This window comes from Ylistrum balloti, unplaced genomic scaffold (genome assembly GCF_031769215.1).
Source record: "Ylistrum balloti isolate Yb309-2 unplaced genomic scaffold, AGI_CSIRO_Ybal_v1 Utg371148, whole genome shotgun sequence".
NCBI lineage: Eukaryota > Metazoa > Mollusca > Bivalvia > Pectinida > Pectinidae > Ylistrum > Ylistrum balloti.
Genome location: NW_026782629.1, coordinates 135,094 through 157,981, shown reverse-complemented (window position 1 = coordinate 157,981; position 22,888 = coordinate 135,094). Strand labels below are relative to the sequence as shown.

Sequence of the window (22,888 nt, the reverse complement as noted above, 5' to 3'; positions counted from 1 at the left end):
AATTATTTCTGCCCTACGGTCTGAAATAGCATTTAATCATGATGTACGGTTTTGGCAGATTATGGCTTCGATCACTATGAAAATATAATTCTGGCAAAACAGCCCCCTTAATTTTGCATTTTAATGTGTAAAACATGCACTTTTAAGTATAAATGGAAAGCTCGGGGTACATTTGGATTACTAAGGCTGGAAAACGTTTTCATTCCGATTGAAATCGTCAGAAAATCAAGCAGGTTTCTCTGCATAGAACAGGCCAAGAATTTGGTCTCCTACTGCAGCGCACTTCTGTGTATTTCTCCACATTGTTGAAAATGCGTCGTAGTCTTCCAATGAAAATTCCTGAAATAAATGGAAAAGATTTTTGCTTAAAGATTTAGGTATAATTGACCATAAAGATAAGTACATGTTTGTAGAAAATTCGAGAATACAACAACAGGAAATAACTACGTATACAGAAAAGAAAAGAATGGTATCTTATATTGTCTTTCATCACATAAACTTTAAGTCAATTTGTTACCAGGATCTTGTGTTTTGTTACCCTGTAAATTACCCATTGCAGTTTTACAGTGGTAAAAGACGTTAAAAACAACCTGGCTGGCTGTCTCGAATGATGGTGGTTACCCAAATTCTAATATGAAATTAGATTACGAGAATTTGTCCAAATAAGTTAATTAGGAATCCTGGCAGAAGACGAATGGCTGTTCTTTCATGGCAGACCTTTATTCTTGTCTAAGATACTTATTTGTCTACAGTGATGTCATGTTCTGTGAACCTTGCTTTTCTGGTATGGCTCGATTCAATTGTTGATTTAATTTGTAGTGTCGACAGGATGGCCAGTGTCTCATTTATAATCGTGCTAGTTATTCTATCTTATGCTGGTATAGACCTAATACTTCCCGTATAGTTTGCGTTCCCTTTGCTCTGTAAATGTCTCAGCTTAGTCTGTTCTTTGAGTTAATAATATTAAAACATTACTTATTTGATTCTTGACACCTAATAATGTTATAACCATACTGTTTTATATTTACATGAAAATTTAAATACAAAAGAACACAGAACGTGCTATTCGCAATTAATATAAATAACAATCAATAACCAAGAACCATTTTGCCTCAATATCACGTGATGAATCAATATTGTTGGACAAACACCTTTATATAATCTTCTCTCCGTGTTACTAGCCGATCTAACTCCAGCGTTGTCGTTTTGATGAATAAATCTGTCTTATTCTCCGTATCTATCCGAATGAAGCCAGCTTCTTCCATCGTCTAAGCAACAAAAAAATTGATAACAACACTCCTGATATTGTAGATTGTACAATTTTTGCGAACATATAATATCATGTGATTGTCTTTCTAAATTAAGTTGTACAAATTTGTAGTTTGTTTACAATTGCATTGTATTTTTTATATCTCATGTTTATCATTTGTAGTTTTACAGTAGAGACCCACAAACAAGAAAACGTTACTTTATAATCTAGAAGAAATCTTGTAAAATATTATCAACTTGCAAATATCATATGTCGTTCTGTGTTTAGGTAATGTACAAAACCTCTCTACGGCAAGTTTCTTTGTCATTTACAGATAATCCCATTGTTCTTTCATTCCCATCACCAACACATGGAGCTGTCAGGCTGTCGGTAATACAACTTTGCATTTATTGGACTTTTGCCATTAACAAAAAAGCCTTACAATGCGTTTTCAATTTTGTTAAAATGCTGATTATAATCTCGGTGAAAAATGCGTTCTTATTTCTTATCTTTTCTCTTCCTTTTTCTCCATTATCAGTTTAATCTTCTCCATAAAACTGAGAGGGTCGACGACTATGCTTACCGAGCAATATTCTCGCTGTGATAGTATGCTGTATCCAAACGTCTTGACGTAGTCTTTGAACTGTTGTGTATGTTCCCCCTCACTACAGCAATAATCTGATACAAGTACTTGGCCTCCAGGCTTCAGGAAAGTCTGCATAGTGACAATAAAACATGAAATACTAGGCCAACAGGCTGTTGGAGCGTCGCCAATTATACTGAAACCACAGACTAGGGGACTAAATTTTAAAACCTAGAAGTGGCTGAGGAAAATTAATATTGATCGAAAAAATGTCAAAATCAAGGCGATGATTTGCACAATCTGCACTATGGAATAATTTTTATGTCTTGTTATCTCATGAGAACATAATAATAATATTTGAATGAAAATACATCAATTTTCGTAACAAATTTCACGTTTAATTAACTCTCTTATGTGTCATTAATTCTACGAACCTATCACTAATTATTAAGATTTCGTTCTCAATATTAATATACAAAGTCGATCATTACAGATATCTTATTTACATGTAATATATCTATCTAAACAAATTAACAGTGCATGCTTATTTTTACCTACTTACATTTCCATTACCTAATTCATTATATATTCTAGTAAGATATAACACAATGTGGTTGAATATTACCGTTTATCTATCGGAGTGTGATGGAGAGCAAATCATGCATAAATATACCTTAAATTTTCGGAAGAGCTGGAGTTTGCTAGCTATGTGAAGAATTGTATCTCTACTGAAGATGACGTCAAAGTAATCTGGTGGATACTCTCTTCGCGTAGCATCAGCTACTTCAAAGTCCACGTCCTAAAGGTAAGCGAGACAAGAAAACAGATGGAATGTCGCTGATTGACAGAAGTGTTAAGAAGATTTCCATGTAGAAGATTACTTTTGAAATGTTTGCCTATCCATTTGGCCGTTTTAAAGTATGGTATTAACAAAATGAAACATTTTAAAGCCTTAAGCCTGCCTAGAAGGACACATTATTGACAGATGAATGTTGGCTGTTTCTAGTGTCTATAGTTGTTATGACGGTAGGGGCACCTCGCGTTAGGCTACAGTGCATAAAACATAAAAAATATTAGTTTCTCTTTATTTATTTATTTATCTCTTCTGAGATGCCACGCCTTTTCCCTTTGGTTATCAATACAGAATTGGATTTTATGTCTGTACACAACACATATCATGACAGATAAATCAGCAGCGTACAAGGTGAAGTGGTGAAGTCGTTCATCAAGTTTACTACTGGCATAAGATTTGCGGGAAAACGTTACTTTTTTAAGTGTAGTAATTATATTGCCACAATTGTGGTTTATTACTGCCAACACAGGTAGAATAATGATGATACACACGGCTCCGATCTAAAACTGTTCACGTCGCGGAAATATCCTTGGAAACAATGGACTCAGACATTTAACAAAACAGAAGACGTCGGGATTGACTATATTTGTAGTTTGTGTTATATATGAGAATTTGGACTAGAGACATCAGGAACTGTTTGTCTCAAGAACTTATTAATAACTAATGTCGTGTTTAGTCGGTGCCAATAATGCTATTAACAATCATTATACACTCCCTTTAAAGCGAAATGCAAAATTTACGGACGAAATACGATAGTAAACCGTTCCAAATTACTTCAGTAACACGTTAATTCTAATGTTACAAGATATTTAAATACATTGTATCAAGTGGTACTGCACAATCTAATAAGTACGTTTCAGATAAGATACCAGGTATTTCGACAACATTTATATAACCCATACTTTAATGCATTTGGTTATCTGACGGAAGGAAAATACATCGCTGGTAGGATCCGTATACAAAACGATACGCGTCCGCTTCCATAGGAATGTAAAGGATACATTGTACTTAATGAGTACAAATACTGTTTTTCCATCGTTAAATTAGATATGTGTTATCACATTTACATGTGATTTACGTCATCAAGAAGAAAAAATAATCCTCGCTCCAAGAGATCATTGACTTTTAGGGCATACCAGTATAGTATACCATTAGAAAGTACACGACACATTCTAGCACGTCAATTATTAATGTTACAGGCCGCTGATACAACGTTGATGCACCGGTTCTACACTGATTTCTCCTAAACGTGTGAATACCTGGTGCTGAGCACAACCGAAATCAATGGAATGTTTAAATATTTAAATTTAATTGCTTCATAACTTTCCGGAACATGTGATTTTTTTCCAGGAGGGCGATATAAATGCCCTGGTATATGAGATGATACACGCATTGATTTATCTTAGATGGTCGCATCTTAAACGATCGATACTTCCCAAAAATACCAAGGTTTCTATAGCGTAGGTTTCCTTGGAAGAGATATGTGAAAATATTATTTCTGTTAAAGTGTCACGATAGGTATGATTTTATAAAACAAGAATTTATTGTCTATCACGTTTTTATGAAATCCGTCACTTTGAGCTTCAGTCAGATTTTTTTTTATCTGTACAGATGTTTAACATTAATGATGAAATTTCAGTTTTCCTCGGGACAGGTAAATCAGAACTGTTTTATCTTTCATCTAGGTTTTTCACAGGCCATTTATTTTGTGTCTATCGATTTACCAGGATTCCTTATCTTGATATTTCATCAATAAAGATCCATATTCCACACACAATCATATCTATAAATACCATAAGTTAATAATTCATGGATTCCATATTGAAAATTTGATCTATATGTATTTTTTCATATTTATGAGTCTGGCAATCACACGATCAATGATAATTTCAACCTATATTTTATTTCACATTTTCAACTTATCATGTAAAATCATTATTTTGCGGGATGGGAGCTGGTGTTAATGAGGAGTGAGGGTGGGGGCGTGTCACTGGATCTTAGGTTAGTAGTCACCCACAAAATGTTCTGGAAACAATAAACTGTTTAATAACATGACATAAAATGACACAAAGTTTTTGAAATTTTAGTATTAGTGAAGTATTTATCCACCAAATCATGGTAATTCACTGTATTTTCGAAGAAAAAACAAACCAAAACAAACAAACAAAAAATAACACCAGGGATCTTATGGTATTGCAGTTTTCCTGAAGGAATATAGCTACTGTGTAATGATCCGAATAATAGAAACATCAGAAAAGCTACATGTCCTTACGTTGTTTATGTCATTGATATATAGGTATTTACACTGTTATTCTCTTTCTTTCCTCAATTGCTCTTCAAACAATTAAAAGGTGAGAGTTTGATTCCGTAAAAACCAATACTTGACAAGAGTCTGTAAAAATGACAAATCCCGGTGCCTTTTTATTCTAACAAACACTGAGAACAGTCTTGCCTTCTTGACAAATTATGCAACTGCATGTTACGGCACTCGGATTATTTGTTAATTTGATTCACATGTCTCCAATAATTCAGACAAAACATTTGAAATGTCTTGCAAATGCATTTTTAATTAACATATTTTTTTTACAACAATGTTTCAGAAGGTCAGTTATTTGCTCAACAGGAGGTCAATAGGCCTTAACGGTTAGATGAATAGAGAGACCGACATATGATAAATTGGTAACACCAGTAGTAGTAGTTGGAGCAATTTGTAACTGTTTAAACCAATTCAATGGCGGAGTAAAATCAAACTCAATCTATTGAACGAAATGTAGCATGATTAAAATATCTAATGATTAAATTTAACAAGAAACAGTTTCCCGTTAACGTTTAAAGAATTAAATATACAGATGACAGTATACTAATTTTAAGATGTGATTTAGTTTACTTAGGGGGGAGAAAGGGTAATGCTTTTCCTGTAAAACCAGGTGTGTGCAATCATTGTGCATATGGCGAATGTGAGTTTTTTACCAATAAAAGATGGTTCTCAATGGAGCATACTGCAATTCATGTATATGTGTATTATCTTCCTTTAGTTCTTATTTTGTCCTTGTTCTATTAATAGATTATGTTTATGTTGCAATGCTGATATTTTCTGGATTTACTTTATTCATTACCAGCATGTTTAAGGACTTTATTGTTAACAAAATTTTGAAATCATAGATCACATATCTATGAATTGTTGTCAGTTATGTATTGTGTTTTGCTTCTGTTGTTTAAATGTAAAATATGTACATTTTTTTATGTATTGGGTTTTGCTTGGTGAGGGGAATGTTTTGCACGAATGCATAAACACATGTTTCTCCTTATACATACATATGTATGAGTAATGGGTGCTAAACACTCTAATAGTTCACTCCTAGTGTAAAGATATGATTTAAGAATGAATGGTGGAAAGAGTAAAGGTGGCAAAAAGAAAAAGAAAATAATTGAAAGAGATATCCTAAAAGTGGTTCTATGATGTAAAGAAGATGAATCCAGGGTCCGAACATTGCCATCATTGGAGAAAACTCAGAGGGATTCTCAGCAAGTCTCAGCTTAATCCAAATAAATGTTTTAAAAGTTTACTCACGGTGTGAAAACCTAAAAACCGATTTTGTGGGTATGTCAGATATCAGAATTCCCCATAAGACCAGATTTTGAACTTAAATTTTTCTTTAATAAGTAGCAAAAGACATCAGGATGATATCACCTTGAAATTCAGAAAACAAAAATTTAAATAAAAAATGTAAATACACATATAAGGTGTTTCACAGCATTTTATGTAATAGAAAATATTCTGCATTAACATTGGCAACATAATATCATGTATACAGTTTTCAGTGTTAAATTTACATAAGCCAGATTTCAGAGAGAGATTTTTTTAAAATGTGAAGTCGTATTGAAATTTCTTACCGTTTCTGTGATGTTCAGTTCCTTCGCTCGCTCCTTAGCAATATCAATCATATTCGATGACAGGTCCATGGCGATGACTTTGACCCCAAACTCCTAATTATGGAAAATATACAGTAGGAAGAGGGTATTACAATTGCATTTAATTCAGGCACAATTAGAGATTACTAATATTAATGAAAAAATATAAAATGACCAATGTACCAATCAAACTAACAGAACATATTCAAATTATCCGAGCCGTAGATACTAGATATTTATTTATATCAATTTAAGTATTTATACTTCTCGGAGCTAATGCTAACACTAAAATGTTCTACCTTGGCCATGTAAAATGCATTGCCGCCGATTCCACATCCAACATCTAGCACTTTCTGTCCGGGACGTAGGCACAGTTTCTTTAGGAATTCCTTGCAAATATACGATATAATACAGATATATAAACGAAACCATTATCACGAATAAAAACAAAATGTAAAATAAGGCAAAATATGAACAGACCTTTCGGAAAATTACAGGACAAGTATATACCAAACACCAGGTATTTTCGAATGGATTGATTCTGCGGCTCCATTGGTGTTATATGTAAAGGAAATCTAGGTAAACTGAAGTAAATATTGCGTTCTCAAATGAAATAAATGAATAAAAACATGTATGTATTGTTATAATTCAAAATCAATAAACAGAGAGCAAGTTATGAATAAAAGAAATGATAACGAGCTAAATAATGAGAATTAGACAAGACATTCTGTAAAGTTTATGGTCTGTTTCAGGTCAGTGTTAACCTGCTTGGTAATAGCAAAAGCATTAACACACATTATACATATCATAGCTCACTAGGGATAAGGACATTTTCAATGAGAACATGATGCCGACAATAGCATCATTCGTTATCACGTGAGCACTTTTTGTGTCAGATCTCGACATTTCTCATGGACAGCATTACCTAGGGATAAAAGCCTTCAATATATAACTAACTGCGACATGGAATTATAACTCAGAAATGAAAAGTTCATGATTAAAATCACCATGCTTATCGGATGTTTGTGATTATTGCAATATCCATATTCGCTACTTTTTAAATGCAAAACGAGGTAAACGGCCGATGTTGTAAAAAATAAATTTTTTATTACTGTTATATACACATTGACTCTGGTGTGTCATTGATTATTTTTTATACCATATTTGTTGGTATTCATTATATATATATTGTTAAACTGTCAATGCATTATCAATGGTAGGCTTACAATATTGAAATATCGCGTCATTTGAAGCGATATGTATACTAACTTGTCAGTACAATGTTAAAAATGACTACATGGTATATAACTCAAGGATTCACTGAAAACCTCAGACTCTTATCACCTGCACGACAGTCTAAATTTGCTATCCTATACTGCCACCCGTCAAAAATACGTTAATATTCTTCCATATTGTAAGATATATTAAGTAGAGCAAAATCACTTCACATCAAGTAGCTAAAACTATTGGGTTTTGAATTATTTATTATGTCGGTGTATGTCCGCGTAGATTGTCAATCAATACATTTACGGCGTTTAAGGGTTTTAATCCCTTTCTAAACTGAGAATATTGATATACTTAGGTATCACTGTATGATATGACACTATTATCGTGTGGAAACGCTCGAAAAGTTAACAAAGGCTACTGTACAGTATTGTCGTTCACGGCAAGAGAACGTTATAAATAGCGGTAACGAACATTTCAGTTCTGTTGTTATAAAGATAAAGTCAAAACAAAGCATAGACGGATGGTAGTAAAACTTGAAGTTCTCGCTTGTACACAGTTCAATGTAGATTTGTTGAATCGTATTTCGTATGCTGCTTGAAAAATACATGACTCATAGATTTCCTGTTTGACCATATGTTCGAGAGAATGTGCATATACCTTTCAGACTGATTGATATTCGGTTGAATGAAAAATGATATAAAACCGAGGAAAGTAAAATGAAATATAAAACGTTTTGCTTTTAAGGTCAACGTAAATGACATATTGATTTTCTTATGTAAAAAGATATCAGTTCAAGACCTTAAATCTTCGAAAATCTGACAAAAATGGTAGAAGACTTTTCGAGATTATTGTTCTGCAATATCCAACTATTGAAACATTGCCATGAAACATATTTGATTTCAAGGACACAACAAAGGATGAATTGTCCTAATTCATTTCGTGTACTGATCTCCATTTATCCTTCAGCACTGGTTGGGGAAATATATACAAACCTGAAGTGCTGAGTGCTATCATACTCTTCATCGATATCAGCATTTGTTTTTAAGAGGAAAATAAAGATGATGTGTCTGATATCTGGATTGTGCATGATCAGATATCTATATTTGTACAACGATATAGGGGTGTTTTAATCAATAGACGGTGATAAGCTTTTGAGGTTTTCATTGTTTCACCTACAAATTGATAAGATTTCATTTGAACGTGGTGAAAATTGCAGCAATAAACTAACGTGTGACTTGTTAATGTCAATTTACATCTTGTTGACGGATAAATAAATTGTTGTTTGTAATATTGTCTAGAACGTAAACAGATAGTGGCCTGTTGTAAAACAAAAATCAAGAAAATACAAACATGGCCACATAATCATAATCCAAACACAATTTCCATAAAACTAGGGTAAACTATGTAGAAAAGAAAGATTTAGACGGAGGCTCCTGAAAAAAAAGAAAAATATCACTTGTTCCGGAAGAGTAAGCGTCTTCTGCTTCATCGACGACACCCGCTTTGTAGTATGTTCATTTTTTTGCAGAACTGACATTTAAGTTCTAAATCATATGTTTTGTAAATGTATGCAAATTCAATATATATATTTGATATTATTAGATACATGACCCTCACAAAATGTTTCTGATTTTGGCATTTCTTTCCATTAATTTTTGTGTTCCTCAATCGTCTCCTAGGTTTTTGCAGGACTTTAGTGTCACTGACAAGTCCAGGAAGAACAGAGCAACTGCGTGATACATTTAAATTCATTATCTGACTCTTCTGTGTCCAATTCTATTTGCATTGTGTGAAGTGATCTTGTGAGCGTTTTGTACTATCTTGTAGTGTCTCATAAGTAAAAAAAAATAAACATTTTCATTCAAATATTGACACACTGATGAAATGATTTATTGTCTATTGTGAGTTCGAAAGTCTTTGGTCATGTTTGATCATGAAACATATATCTAAATCCCTGAAATATTTGACCATTTTCTAAGAAATGATTTTTATATCATCTAAAAAGGAGATTTTAACTGATGTTTCTATCCAGAAAATTTCTATAGATTAATTAATAAATGTGCAGGGAACAAACAGAACACTTTTTCACTCTTTTCAACTAGACTAAATGTTAGGGAACTTTTTCTGTAATCAAAAGTTTGAAGTTAGCTACGATTTCATTTTAGTACCTTTTCAAGTGTCAACACTTGCATGTATACAGGTCAGGTAGACGGACGGATTATATAGATAAAATATCTAAGTAAAGGATATATATGTATTTTGATGTCTTAATGAATCTACATGCAAGGACAGCAAAAGGTTTAACGTTTCATATATTGACATACTTATAACAGATATATATGTTAATGATGCTGTGCAATCGCGATGAAAATATCTTTATATGTGCAATACCAGCTAACAGCAATATTCCTTTATTCATTAACAATAGTTGATCACGATCATATATTTGGATGTCAGATTCCCTCTATTATTATATGGGAAAGTGTATGGAAAAGTATTCCGTGATTTGCAAATGTCAGGAATGTTTGAAAAATCATTTTGATTTAAAACAAAACCATGAAAACTATGAAGTTTGCGTAAATAGTAGTAAATGTATAAGTATTCAAGTGTATGTTTGAAATTATTTTGTCATTCATAATTTTCTAAATATATGAACTTTTATCACGTGATTGTCATATTATCAATACACCAATATAGTATTTTTGTGTATGCAGTATGGCCAGTGGGGCATTATATGATGACAGCCAAATGACAAATGTCAACCTCTTGAGCTAATGCATGATGGTGTTATCATAAATAGCTAGTAAAAAGAAAGTTATTAAGTAGAGATTCCTCAAACAAATGGCATGGAGAAGCTTGTTTTCAGTCATAAGTAATAATGAAAAATAATATTATAAAACTTTCGTTTTAATTTCCTGTGAGTTATAATATCCAACTCGTTAATTTTTTCTAGCATGTCTTAAAATAAAGACATCTTAAGACTCCTTTTTAAGAAATGGAAAAAATGTAATATCCTATTGGGGTATTTATTTATTTTAATATAAAAGCGCTGTAAGGAAATCAACAGGTACCTGGAACTTATATTGTGGTCTCAAATTAAAGACAAAAATACACAAAAAGTTTGTGATATTAGAGTTAATTCAATATCGTTTAGAGGTCGAAATATTAATTGTTCAGTCTAAATCATTTTTGTTCCAAAAAATGCACTATTGATTGATGATTCTTAATATTTTTAATACCCCTCCTCCTCTCTCTTAGTAAATGAACTATATCCATGCACTTTTGTTTTCCATGGGTGTTGATTCGATCGCCAATGATATTTTGCAAATTGACAATATACAGCTTTCACGTACTAGCTTGATAGAGTTGGTCTCTGACGTGCAATTTGGAAAATGAATACTGTAGGTGAGCATATCAGCATTGTTGCAAAAATAATAAGTCAGTGACTGATAGTTCCCTTGTTTATCGCTGTATTGGCTAGGAGATACATTGTATACAGAAATGTTCTATATCTACCTTTGTTGCAGTCAGTCCACCGGCGCTAACAAATGTCCTTCCAAATATACTTTCCAGTTGGCGTATCCTTGTCTTAGTATACAGCTGATTATTGAGTATTTCATGCAATGTTGTAAATGTCATGTCCTTATTCAGCTTCCTTTTAACCTTTTGAAATAGCCAAACCATTTTTCTGTCTGCTTCATTTTCTCGTTGTGGCTTAAATAAAAATGCGTCAAATGTGTAAATGAAAACTCAATTCATATCACTGTAATTTTTAAGATATTTGAAAACTACAATACATTTTTATGAGTTTTGCTTTATATTGGACTTTGTTATTTCCAATATTCTTTTTACAAGGAGAATACCTGTGATGGACACCTTGTTATACTTCAAAATTATGAGTAACATAGGACTCATCAGGAATGCAAAATGTCTTTGAATACAGGTTGGCTAGATACAAACATACCAATAGAACCTTTATCTGGAACCGTTGAGGATATTCCATGTTGAATAATTTTCCTGGAGTCTATTACTTTGGTAGAAAACAAATATTTCACCATAAATCTAATCCTTAGTTTTAGAAATGCTACAATGTATCTTCTAGACTTCCATGAAATGTCTCTAAAAATAATGACTGAATTTCAATTCTAATTATTATCATTGATAAATCTCCTTACATTTAATATGCTGTGTTTTGTGTCTATTACCAAATTACTCTAATTCTGGCCTGTCTTTATGCAAACGTCTTTACTAGCAGCCATTGTTTCGTCATTTGTTTGCGCGGGAAAACTAAGTCGTTTTCTCACAACTTGTTATGACACCATTGTCACAAAGAAATGACACAACAATTAATACCTACTCACAAGAATACTTCATTGCTCTGCTCTTTTGTCTGATTCTTGGCATTCAACATTAAACGAATAAATACTATACAACTGCAAAGTTTTGTTTATCATATGGTAAGGTGCAACAGGACAAATCTTTCGGCTAAAGGTATGTATCCATTGTTGTCTTTTATTCTAAATTCTGTTATGATACATACTGTGTATGTCCTGGTGATAGGTCTAATAAGGACTACCTCCAGACCGAACCCTTCGTCTGGCTGACTTCCAGGACTAGTAATAGATGTAATTCTCCACAGATCGTCCATGCCCTGTTGTTCATTGTTCTCTGGTGACAAATACGATAAAAGGTTATTCAACAATACCATCGCAATTCAAGAGTGAGTGCAAATCTAGAAAAAGAAACTTTAATTTTTTTGTTTAACTACTCTAAATGCTGCCAGGCAACAGTTTATAACCCAGTTAAACATTAAGTACATATTATCTTGTAATGAATGCTTGTACGTTGTAAGTTGTAAGACGCACCCAGACTAGATTTTTTTGTCCGGTTCAGGATGTTAGTTGATCAAAGTGTAGACAGGGATATGTAGACTGACGGATAAAGATCGTAAAGTTTAAGAAGTGACGTTATGTCCATAATACCTTTCCCTGAGGTGATGGTCTGTAAAAAGCAAACGTATGCATTTTCTCGAACCAGTGACAATGAATGTTTCAGAGACTTTAGCTGATCTTCGTTGGAAAGGCTTATACGGTGATCATAAATAAGCAGGTCTCCACTGAAGAAAAGAAATTAACACTGTTTAAAAATTGACCGGTTGTCATGTTGTTTATATTGTCAATATAAATGCATTTTTGCTAACACGACTTTGCAAAATTACATGTTTATATTTACAGTATTATCTTAAAATACGAACCTATCGCTTTACATCATAAAGGCTTCGACATTGTATATTTAGTTACTGGAAAGGATTCCTGACAATGGTAAGCATTTGAATGTTTCCCGTAAAGATGCAATGTGTTATCTGAGGCGACTTGCAACGCGTTGACGAAATGGGGGTCAACACGGTGCCAAATGACTTCATATTATTGTCTTCTAATCTAGAATGTAGTTACACTCCTGTGAATGCAAACCATATTAAAGCTGACTTATGGGAATCCCAATATCGTGTTTAAAATACTAAATATAAAATTTATAAAATGATATACTTTTATGTCACTACAAACGCCGATATTATCCAAAGATGACATGATATCGGCTCGCCAATAATTCAATCATTTTTCCCGTGGGCTCAAAACAACCTATCTCAACAAAAATGGGGTGCATGATTATTTTTCTCGTAGTCTGCTGGGCTCCTTATAAATTATTGTTATCTATTCTTTACTTAATAAAGGGTAATCCCCCAGTCGCAACCCTCGGGCGAAACAAGGAAATCTCACATCGTTGATACGTGGATACGCCTGTCAAGGTTAAGAGTATAAAAGTCCTTACTGTCACCCATTTAAAAAGAATGTCAATCACATGGAAATATGTACGAGTTATTTACTTCCTGCAGAACCCATAGCATTCATTACTTTATTTGTACGAACGCACAATACCAAGGCCATAATAGCAGCACTGTCAATGACGTATTTGGGAAACAAAAACATAGTCGGAAATCATAAAACTTAAAATATCCCCAAACTCCAAATTAGTAAAGCAGATCCTGGTCGTTTCCATGAACCAGAGTATAGTGAGACAAACTTGCATGACTGTTAAGGGTTTAGCGATCTTTTACCTTGGGTAACAGCAGGTGCCTATTCACAATCGATACTTAACATTATGTTGTTTTCTCAAAAATTAGACAAAAGTTTAAAATATTGACTATTAAACGGATTTAGACTTCCTATTATTGTTACTGAACACTGTGACTTACATCTATCACTGTTGGAACACTTTAGATTTATCTGCACAGACATATTAACGAACAATTTGGACATCGAATTACAAAACAAGCTATGAATTGCATTTCAAATAATTAAATTTCTTAATCTTATTATAAGAAAATGTTTGATGTGTTTATTTTTCTAATCGTTACATTTCAATTCTTAGAAAAAACAGAAAACATCAAGAATATACCAATATGTCAACATAATCGTAATCAAAACTCAAATGCCGTAAAGCAAGAGCAAATTATGATTAAAAGAAAGATTTACAGGGATACTCCTATAATGTACAAGGAGAATGAAATAAGGTGTTCCAGAAGAGTAAGCGTCTTCTGCTTCATCTGCGTTATAAGTTCGTTTTTAACCAATAAAAACAAACATTGCTAATCAGTAGTAGTACATAGACCTTAATAGGCGTATATTGATAGATATATGAAATTTTAATCATTTAACCAGTGACAGCATCACAAAATTATTCTTTATTATTCATTTTTCTTCATTTTACAGGAATAACTAAGAAATCAATAATTGAGGTGACGTCAGAAAGATATGATTAATTTTCTAAAAATAGTATCCTGGGGCCAATATTTTAAAAAAAAGTGTTGATTTCAATGTGAATATGATCAACTGAGTAGATGTGTGATGAAAATTTTAATATCACAATAGCCTGGTACACATTGTCGAAAACAGCTTAAGTTAGGCTAGTATTATAAAGGGAGGCCTTCTCCATATAGACGGCACAAATTAATCCTTAACCGTATGAACTATGTGTTGTGAAGTATGATCATGTTAATACTGATTAGAATCAAGGAATATCTATATCACGATAACAGACAATAGTGTTAATGTGTTCCTTTGTGTGATGATGCACTTTTATCTTGTTATACGGCTCACTATAATAATGATAATTGCATTTGCTTTATTTACACGAGAGTTGATTAACGGATTAAACATAAGGCTATTGGTACCATTAATTAATGTTGGTGGTAGGATTCGATAGTCAGACGATCTAGTTTATCACACTACATGTCATATACCATTCCATTGTGTCCACAATACAATTACAAGATATAATCACAAATTCATCAAATACTGGTTATAATGAGATAATTTCCTAATTTGTCTTGAAGACCGAACGGAAGCGATTTTGATAGAAACACAAGCTGGAATTGTCTTCCGTTATGGCTGGGTACAGTGACAACACCCACACACCTTGCTAAACAGATCGTACTAACACAATAATTTAGCCTCCACGGACAACATGAATGGTATTCTCTACAGATGTTAAAGCTGTAAATTAAACACAGAGGTTACACTTGTATTCTGTGTATATCATCTACACGATACACGTGTCATGTACTTACTGCAGGCATCTAATGACACATGACCCACACCAACAGATAATGAGCTTATAAATCGTACCCGTCTACCAGCAGTACTTTGTACATACAAATTACATATACAGTAAGTGCAAGTAAATCCAATTGTCTTTGGTGAAGTCACATGTTAAAATCGTGCATCTACACTGAAGCCATTTCTTAATGTTTTCAACTGACAATATATCTCAAAACTAAGTTCCGTCGGTGAAGCCCGCTGTTAAAATCAGCTGTCGTTGTTGAAACCCATTCTGAAAATTTCGTCAGTAAATTCATGAGTCACAATAAGTACCAAGTTGTTCAAAGATTGGTAAGAAATAACTATTGTTTTTTAAAACAAATTTGAAACATTAGTGAAACAAAAAATGGAAACATTTTTTTTTATCATTACACAGCTGCAGATTTGTTAAGACCGCCCTGATTAATTTATATTGATTTAATTTTAGTAATACTTTTGCTTTTAATATAATTGTTTAGTAAAACAATTTAATTTTTAATAAACATTGTTTAATCCTAACTAACCTTTGAGCAACCGAGTCCAGGCGTCGTCAAATAAGTTATGTGTCAAACCAAGTGCTGTCGGTTGAACATTGAGTTGGCAATATGATGAGTCAACATCTAGTCTTGACATTGAGGTATAACTGTGTATCAACCTTAGATATTATAGAAATGCTTTAATACATAGTACAAATAAATTTCATAAGATGGTATGCAGTTCGTGTGCTGAAGGATTTGTCTATGTTGCGTGACACAATCTGAGAGACTGAACCCATCGGTCTGACCTTAAGTCTATTAGACCGTTAAGCTCTTTGAAGATCAATGACCTTCTGTAATGTACAACAATGATTAATTAATTAGGTAAATACTAATACGTTTTACCAATATCACCGACAAGATCAATTACCGCTCTGTCGTTCGATTACTGTAATAACATAATGTAAGTATTTCATTTGCAATACAAAAACATCAAGAAAGTACCAACATGTCAACATAATCTCATCCAAACTCAAATTAAAAAGAAACAAGAAGAAAGTATGAACAAATGTGAATGTACAACAACAGAACCAACCGGCAACAACGTGCAACTAACACGTCCAGCTTCGTATCGCACAAATATATAGAATATTTCTCAATTAGAACACTATGATGACCATAAAACTTTCCCATAATTTTCATCAACCTGCATCTTTTGAAACCTAGTGTTACGAAGTTGTCCTTAAGTTGATGACAATTACAGATCAAAGACACCAAACATATCCTTAAGCCGTACTTAATAAGATCAACGCATTAGAATACTGAAAAATGAAATTAGCATGTGTCTTTTTCTTATTTTTGTTAGTCTTTATCCACAACATTCAGGTCATAAGTTATCATAATTATAACAATATCAGCGGTGTCTGTTGACTTGGATTAAAAACCAAAATACGACTATGTTAGCGAAAAATGATAACAATTATATGAATTATTACCCAACCAAAGAAGTCAAATAGTCAGTGAAGTACAGGGTAAATAATGTTCGTGAGAAACTGTATATGGATACGAGGCAAGTTATATCCAAAGTATTATATTGGAGACATCGTAGCGATCTTATAGCGTTACACGGTAAACCTTATTCCATATAACACTCAGTCAATAAATGTCTGAACATAATCGTCACTACAACACACACGTAATTGTAACCATTTCTTTAGATGTACTTACAATAATTTGAACACGTTTACAAGCATGCTTTGTCTATTGAAATGAATTTTAATTTTCGGGGAGCTATTAACATTAGTATAGAAGAGGACAATCTACTAATACAATAGTATAGAAATACTTATTGATGAATACCAAGCTAGAGCTTACTGAAAAAAGTGGCTCCCTTTAAAATACATATCTGTTCGTCATGTGTATACGTTTACCACTTAGTTTAAGTACCTCTGGTATAAAGTAACGCATTGGATTTTTCATGTATGGATATTATTCTGTGTCTATAAAGTGTAATAAAATCCATTTTCTTACTTATCACGTTTTACTTTATCTTAAAATTACCCAACACTCATGCAATTAATCAATGTAACTAAGTTTTATCAAAGTTCCATTTAATTACTTTACCAGAGAAGTTAAAATGGCAATTAAGGAATTGACTAAACAAAAAATAATCAATTACATAAGAGAAAGTGACTGATTTATATGTAGAGACAGAAATGTATATTGTTTTTCTTTATATTAACTTTTAACCAACCCCGACAATAATAAACACGTCGATTCCCTCAGGGCAAACTGATAATCACCAGCTGCAAATAGGCTGTCATGGTTTAGTGCATGAATTTGTGATACGTAGGTATAACGTAAAAACTTACGCCTCACTTATTGCTAATAAATCCTCAATGCTACACATATCATGACATCATCGTTTTCTGTGTTGTTTTGTTATATGTTTTTGTCATGCATGTGTGTGACACTCGCAGGTGAAAACGCTTTGCAGATAATCGAACCCACTGGTAACAGTACGGAGGTTATTAACTTCATGCAGTGGTTTTATATACTAAAGATGTAATTACAGTGCAGACAGATTCATCATGCTCTGAATTACCTTATTAAATTGAAATGCTATTATTTCACCTTGCAAAAATTATGGCTCTTTTAAAGTTATTTCTTTTCATTTCAAAAATGATTAATGATATTATTACTTCGCCGAATTTGCTACATGATTGAATATTATTGAATTATACTACCTCGCAGCTTTAACAATGTAAGTTTTAGTACATAATAAATAAAAATGCATTATTCTGACTTTTGGACATTCTAATCATCATGAAACTTTACAAAAATAAATATGTCTATATAAAGTAGCAAAGGCATGCCTAATTACAAGTAATAAAATCCCCTAGTAAATCTATATGAACGGACGACTCGCTGTCATCACTTGAGTGAGCCAGCTATCGACATAGCAGTTGGACTGTAATCCAGATGCGCAGTCATATTTCACAGTTTTTATACCAAAATAATTGGAGAAAACATCCAATCGTTATAAATTACACCTGACAGATGGAGAACATCTATCGAATTTAATCAAGACGCTGGCACGCTGAAACATGCTGGTATGATTTATTTTTTATCCAGAGTACCCGCATCGGTGCTTTCGTCAAGTTCAAACAAAACTAGCCGATATTGTGTACTTTTTCGGGACGAATTCGTAAATTCGGCAAAAGGATAAATGTGAATGTAGTTCATTACAAAATGCATTGTGGTGCCTGGACCAAAGCAACCATGAATGAGCTAATATCTATTTTTCTGGATGTAATCTAAGGAAACAACAATGATGATTTAAGTTTGTTGGTGTTTAAAATAGGAGTTGTGTGATAAGAAGCATCACTACAGGTATTGAAATACAACTGAACTTGTACTCGGCAAGTTAAAGATCCGACATATAACTTCAAATACATTGCCCATCACGATGCTTTCTATCTCTGTTCCACTTATTTTACAGTTTTAGTTGTATGTACTGGTAAAGCAATTCACCGAAAACCTCTGTTTTAAGTCTTTCGATACGTATTTCATATCCTATTTTTTCTTTGGAAAACTCCGAATGCATCTCCTACGTTGAAAGCACACATCAGTGTCAAGGTACATGATAACAAAATCCTAATTCTAAATATAGAAAATTATAAATTAAAGAAATGTTCTTGGAAAACAACAAGAAATTTTTTTTTAAAAAATCCCTGGAGATGATTGTCTCTGCCTTCAATGATGAGCCTTGCAATACACAGTCAATTCAAAGAATTGTTGCATTCCCAAAATGAAAAAGGAGCAGTGACTACAAAGAAATCGTAATGTTCGGAAACAATCTGCTTACCATTGAATCGATTGCGGATTGTAAACAGAATATGAAAAGTTGAAGGAAGCAAACGCGTTTTAATATCTTTTCTGTGGCTAAATATTAGTTAGATAATTAAAACTCATCGCATTTAATGGTTCCACGGTAACATTCGTTTTTTGTTTGCCTTCCAAAATCATGCATATGCATTCTTATTATTGATATTCATACCTGTTTTCAGCAAGCAGATTTTTCGTTGAGTCTTCTTCGAGGACAGGTGGGAAATTTCCTAATCGTGTAACGTTTTTGTGATTACCTTGCTTTCCTAGATCAATAGTGATGACTTGTGCGGCCCTCACCGCTACCTCGGAGGCGCAAAGTCTGTAAATAGGTTAACAATTACTAAGTGTAAAAAGATATTACTAAAACATAAACTTGTAGAGTTCCACTGACAGTACAGAAGGTTTAGAGTCATTGTTGCTAATTTCATGCTATAGGAATTATGTTTGAAATTAGGTTTTTGCACCTTAATTGCAAGTAACGGGATTACCGACACCTCGTTAACAACGGAGATCTATTTTTAGTGCTTTTATTCACGCACACTCTCCAGTGCATTGCCTATCTAACAGAATAAATAACTCATTCGATGTCATAAACGAAGCTAATTTGTGCCTTGTAATGAATAAATCTCACGTTTAACAAAATTATATCATAAAAGATCAAGGAAGACGATGAATTAAAAAGAATTCTCTCTGGATCTCGAACTGTGACTTGCAATGTCATTGCAGTTACGGAACAATATACCGATCCAAAAACTGCTTGATAAGCAGTTACCATGGTAAACGGCCTTTCAAAAGCAGGTCAATATCGGTGTAAAAAATCATTAATATGGAGCTATTTTGATGAGCACTATTTTGATTGTTAATTATTGCTTAAGATAAATACGTTGAATACTGTAACGGACAGGATATTGACTGAATGATACTGACAACCGAATATTTCAGGTTTCAATTCCATTGACTATCAGTGTGAAAGTGCCAGATTTTCCTCATTACGTATAGTAATTTTTGTCAATTGTTTTGTCCCGCATAACATCATTCGTGTATTGTAATGTACATAATACATACGAAATACATGATATCCCGTAATTCTTAATACCCCCAACTAACGTTTATAGAATACGAAGATGTAATCAGTTACCGTGACTTTCAATGAAGATATTGTGTAATTCTAATATAATGTTGATTTTTTTTTTTCGTTTATTTAAACCTAAAATCACGTAAGACCTATTCTTTATAGAACCAAATATCTACGTGTTAACTCGTAAGAAACATGCGAAAGATTAAAATATCTCGCTTAATGTGCAAAATATACTGAAATCTCGGAGAAATGATATAAAATGTTGTTAATTATCGATTTTCCTTCGAGTTTGCAACCCATAGTACCGCCTGAGGGTGAAAAGTACTATAGCATGTCAAACACGACAGGATATCACGGCGTGCAACCTTTGACGTCATCAAATGTATATCCTCTGTCATTATTTAAATAAAATTAATCGATGTTGGACACGTTATGTTTAATTAAATTTTCAAAAATCGATATTTGCCTTATATGGAAATACCAATACATGAAAATAGAAAGCGATGTCGGAGAATTGTGGTACCTTGCCGTGTTTCCAACGAGAATAACTCTTCTCCTGTCACATGCTGGAAGGTGTGACGTCACATCCTTTAGAAGCGTACGTAATACTTCATCGGTGTCTCTTGATTGAATTGTTCCGTCTTCTATCTTGTTGTTTATTGTCGCCATAGATCTATTTCTAATTTTCCAGTCCTGTAATAAATGGACTGACATTTTATAGTTATTTCTTAATATAACGTACATCTCAACATGGTGCTTGTGTGATTGAATAGAACAGAAAATGTAGTTCATTTGCATTGATGAAATGTATACCCCTGTTCACATCACTAGCTGTTCTATTGTTCATATGCAAAAAATATATATGTAGAACAAATCATTTTTATGCCAACATAGAGCTGTCCTTTGACCATGGCTACGAATTTTGTTTATCATTCAATGCACATTTGAAATAAATCTAACCAACAATATGATATGAGAATGGGATTTGTTTGGATATTTTACTCGCTGAACAATGCGAATATTTAACGAATGGATTTATAGTTCTATTTTCATTCTAGTTAATCAAAACTAATGCAAAACCTTCAAGTAGTACACATCAAATACTCAAAACTGACAAGGACGATTAAGTGATCATCCTTATCATAGAAACAGAAGTATGTAACAGACTCATAGCTCTGATTTAATCTTATTTTAAGTTGTAATATTTTTAAAAATAGAGATACAGGATAGTGATCGGCAAAGACAGATTTCTCTCTTATTTTGAACAGATAATTTCTTTTTTCATAGATGGAACTTTGCTTGTCTCATCCAGGTTTTGCAATAAGGCCATTCCTTTGCATAACAATAGCGTTGCGTTTACAATACCAAGGAAGGCTTCCGGGTTTCAAAATTTAATTTAACTTTAATATATCTGATTCAGTTGTGCGTCTCTTGTACAATCATTGAGATATTACAAAATCAGACACAAAAGAAGGTTAAGAAAAAATAAACATTCTCTTCCTTGTGGATAAATTGGAAGGAGATCGCAACCTTCGAATAACGATTATTTCTTTGCAACACTATGCAATCATCATACTCGAACAGAGGTCCTCCCATTCAACCCGAAAAGTGTGAAATGTATAAAACATGTTGAATATTTTACAAAAAGCACATGTACAACTTGATAGTTACATACAGTAGAGAGTTAAACAATGAAGTTAGACTTAGCAACATGCTTGCTAGTGTACAAAACTCTTCAAATTTTCCAAATAAGTATATCTGGAGAATTAAAAGAAGAGATTATAATGAAAGCAAACGCAACTCCATTAATGTTTATATATTACTCACTGTACACACCCCAGTTAGATTCCTTAATCACGATAATTCCTTGTCACGTTACTCAAAATGATATTTGTACATAACATTAAGTAACAAGGCCGAATAAGGTCAATAACACAGCAAAATTCCACATTTATCAACTCAGTCATAGGTACCACGACTAGAATGACTTTTGTTAAAAACAGGAACGTTCATCAATCAATCATCTTCATTCTACTTTGCAATACTTGCTATTAGACTTTGCCGGTCAACTGACAAAAGACACCCGTTCAGTACATTTGATAATATGTATTATTTGCGAAGAGAGGATGTGAAAATTGTGCGTTTTTATAGTCATGAATACAAACTAAATACACGCCGGGAGTAGTGACGACTCCTGTGTATTGGCCAGGGGACATTAATCTAAAGCCTACTTCACAGGGACGGACGCTCAAGTACAGGCTGAAGGTATGGAAGTGTCAAGGCAGATTTTAGGGATAAAATCATTCTTTGAATAGATAATCATGCAGTGTGGACAGCAAGTATTATTCTGACTCCCAACCTGTAGTGACGTCATACTCCATATTGAACTAATGTTTTGTGCCACTGTCAAATCACCCTAAGGAGACTCTATAATCCATGGACACCATCTTAATATGATCAGGCTTGTTGTGAAGACGTAAAAC

The 22,888-nt window shown here is 33.1% G+C and overlaps 1 protein-coding gene across 1 annotated transcript; it reads right to left on the bottom strand.

Moving 5' to 3' along the window:
* Nucleotides 1-225: 225 nt before the first annotated feature.
* Nucleotides 226-21,074, bottom strand: LOC132561114 (uncharacterized). The gene is made up of 11 exons (XM_060225845.1): nucleotides 20,929-21,074; nucleotides 19,497-19,646; nucleotides 12,807-12,940; nucleotides 12,365-12,492; nucleotides 11,341-11,538; nucleotides 6,897-6,986; nucleotides 6,580-6,672; nucleotides 2,506-2,631; nucleotides 1,833-1,964; nucleotides 1,152-1,268; nucleotides 226-339 (listed from the first exon to the last, which is right to left on the bottom strand). Exons 1-11 carry the CDS (start codon nucleotides 21,072-21,074, stop codon nucleotides 226-228), a joined length of 1,428 nt encoding a protein of 475 aa, XP_060081828.1.
* Nucleotides 21,075-22,888: the final 1,814 nt, after the last annotated feature.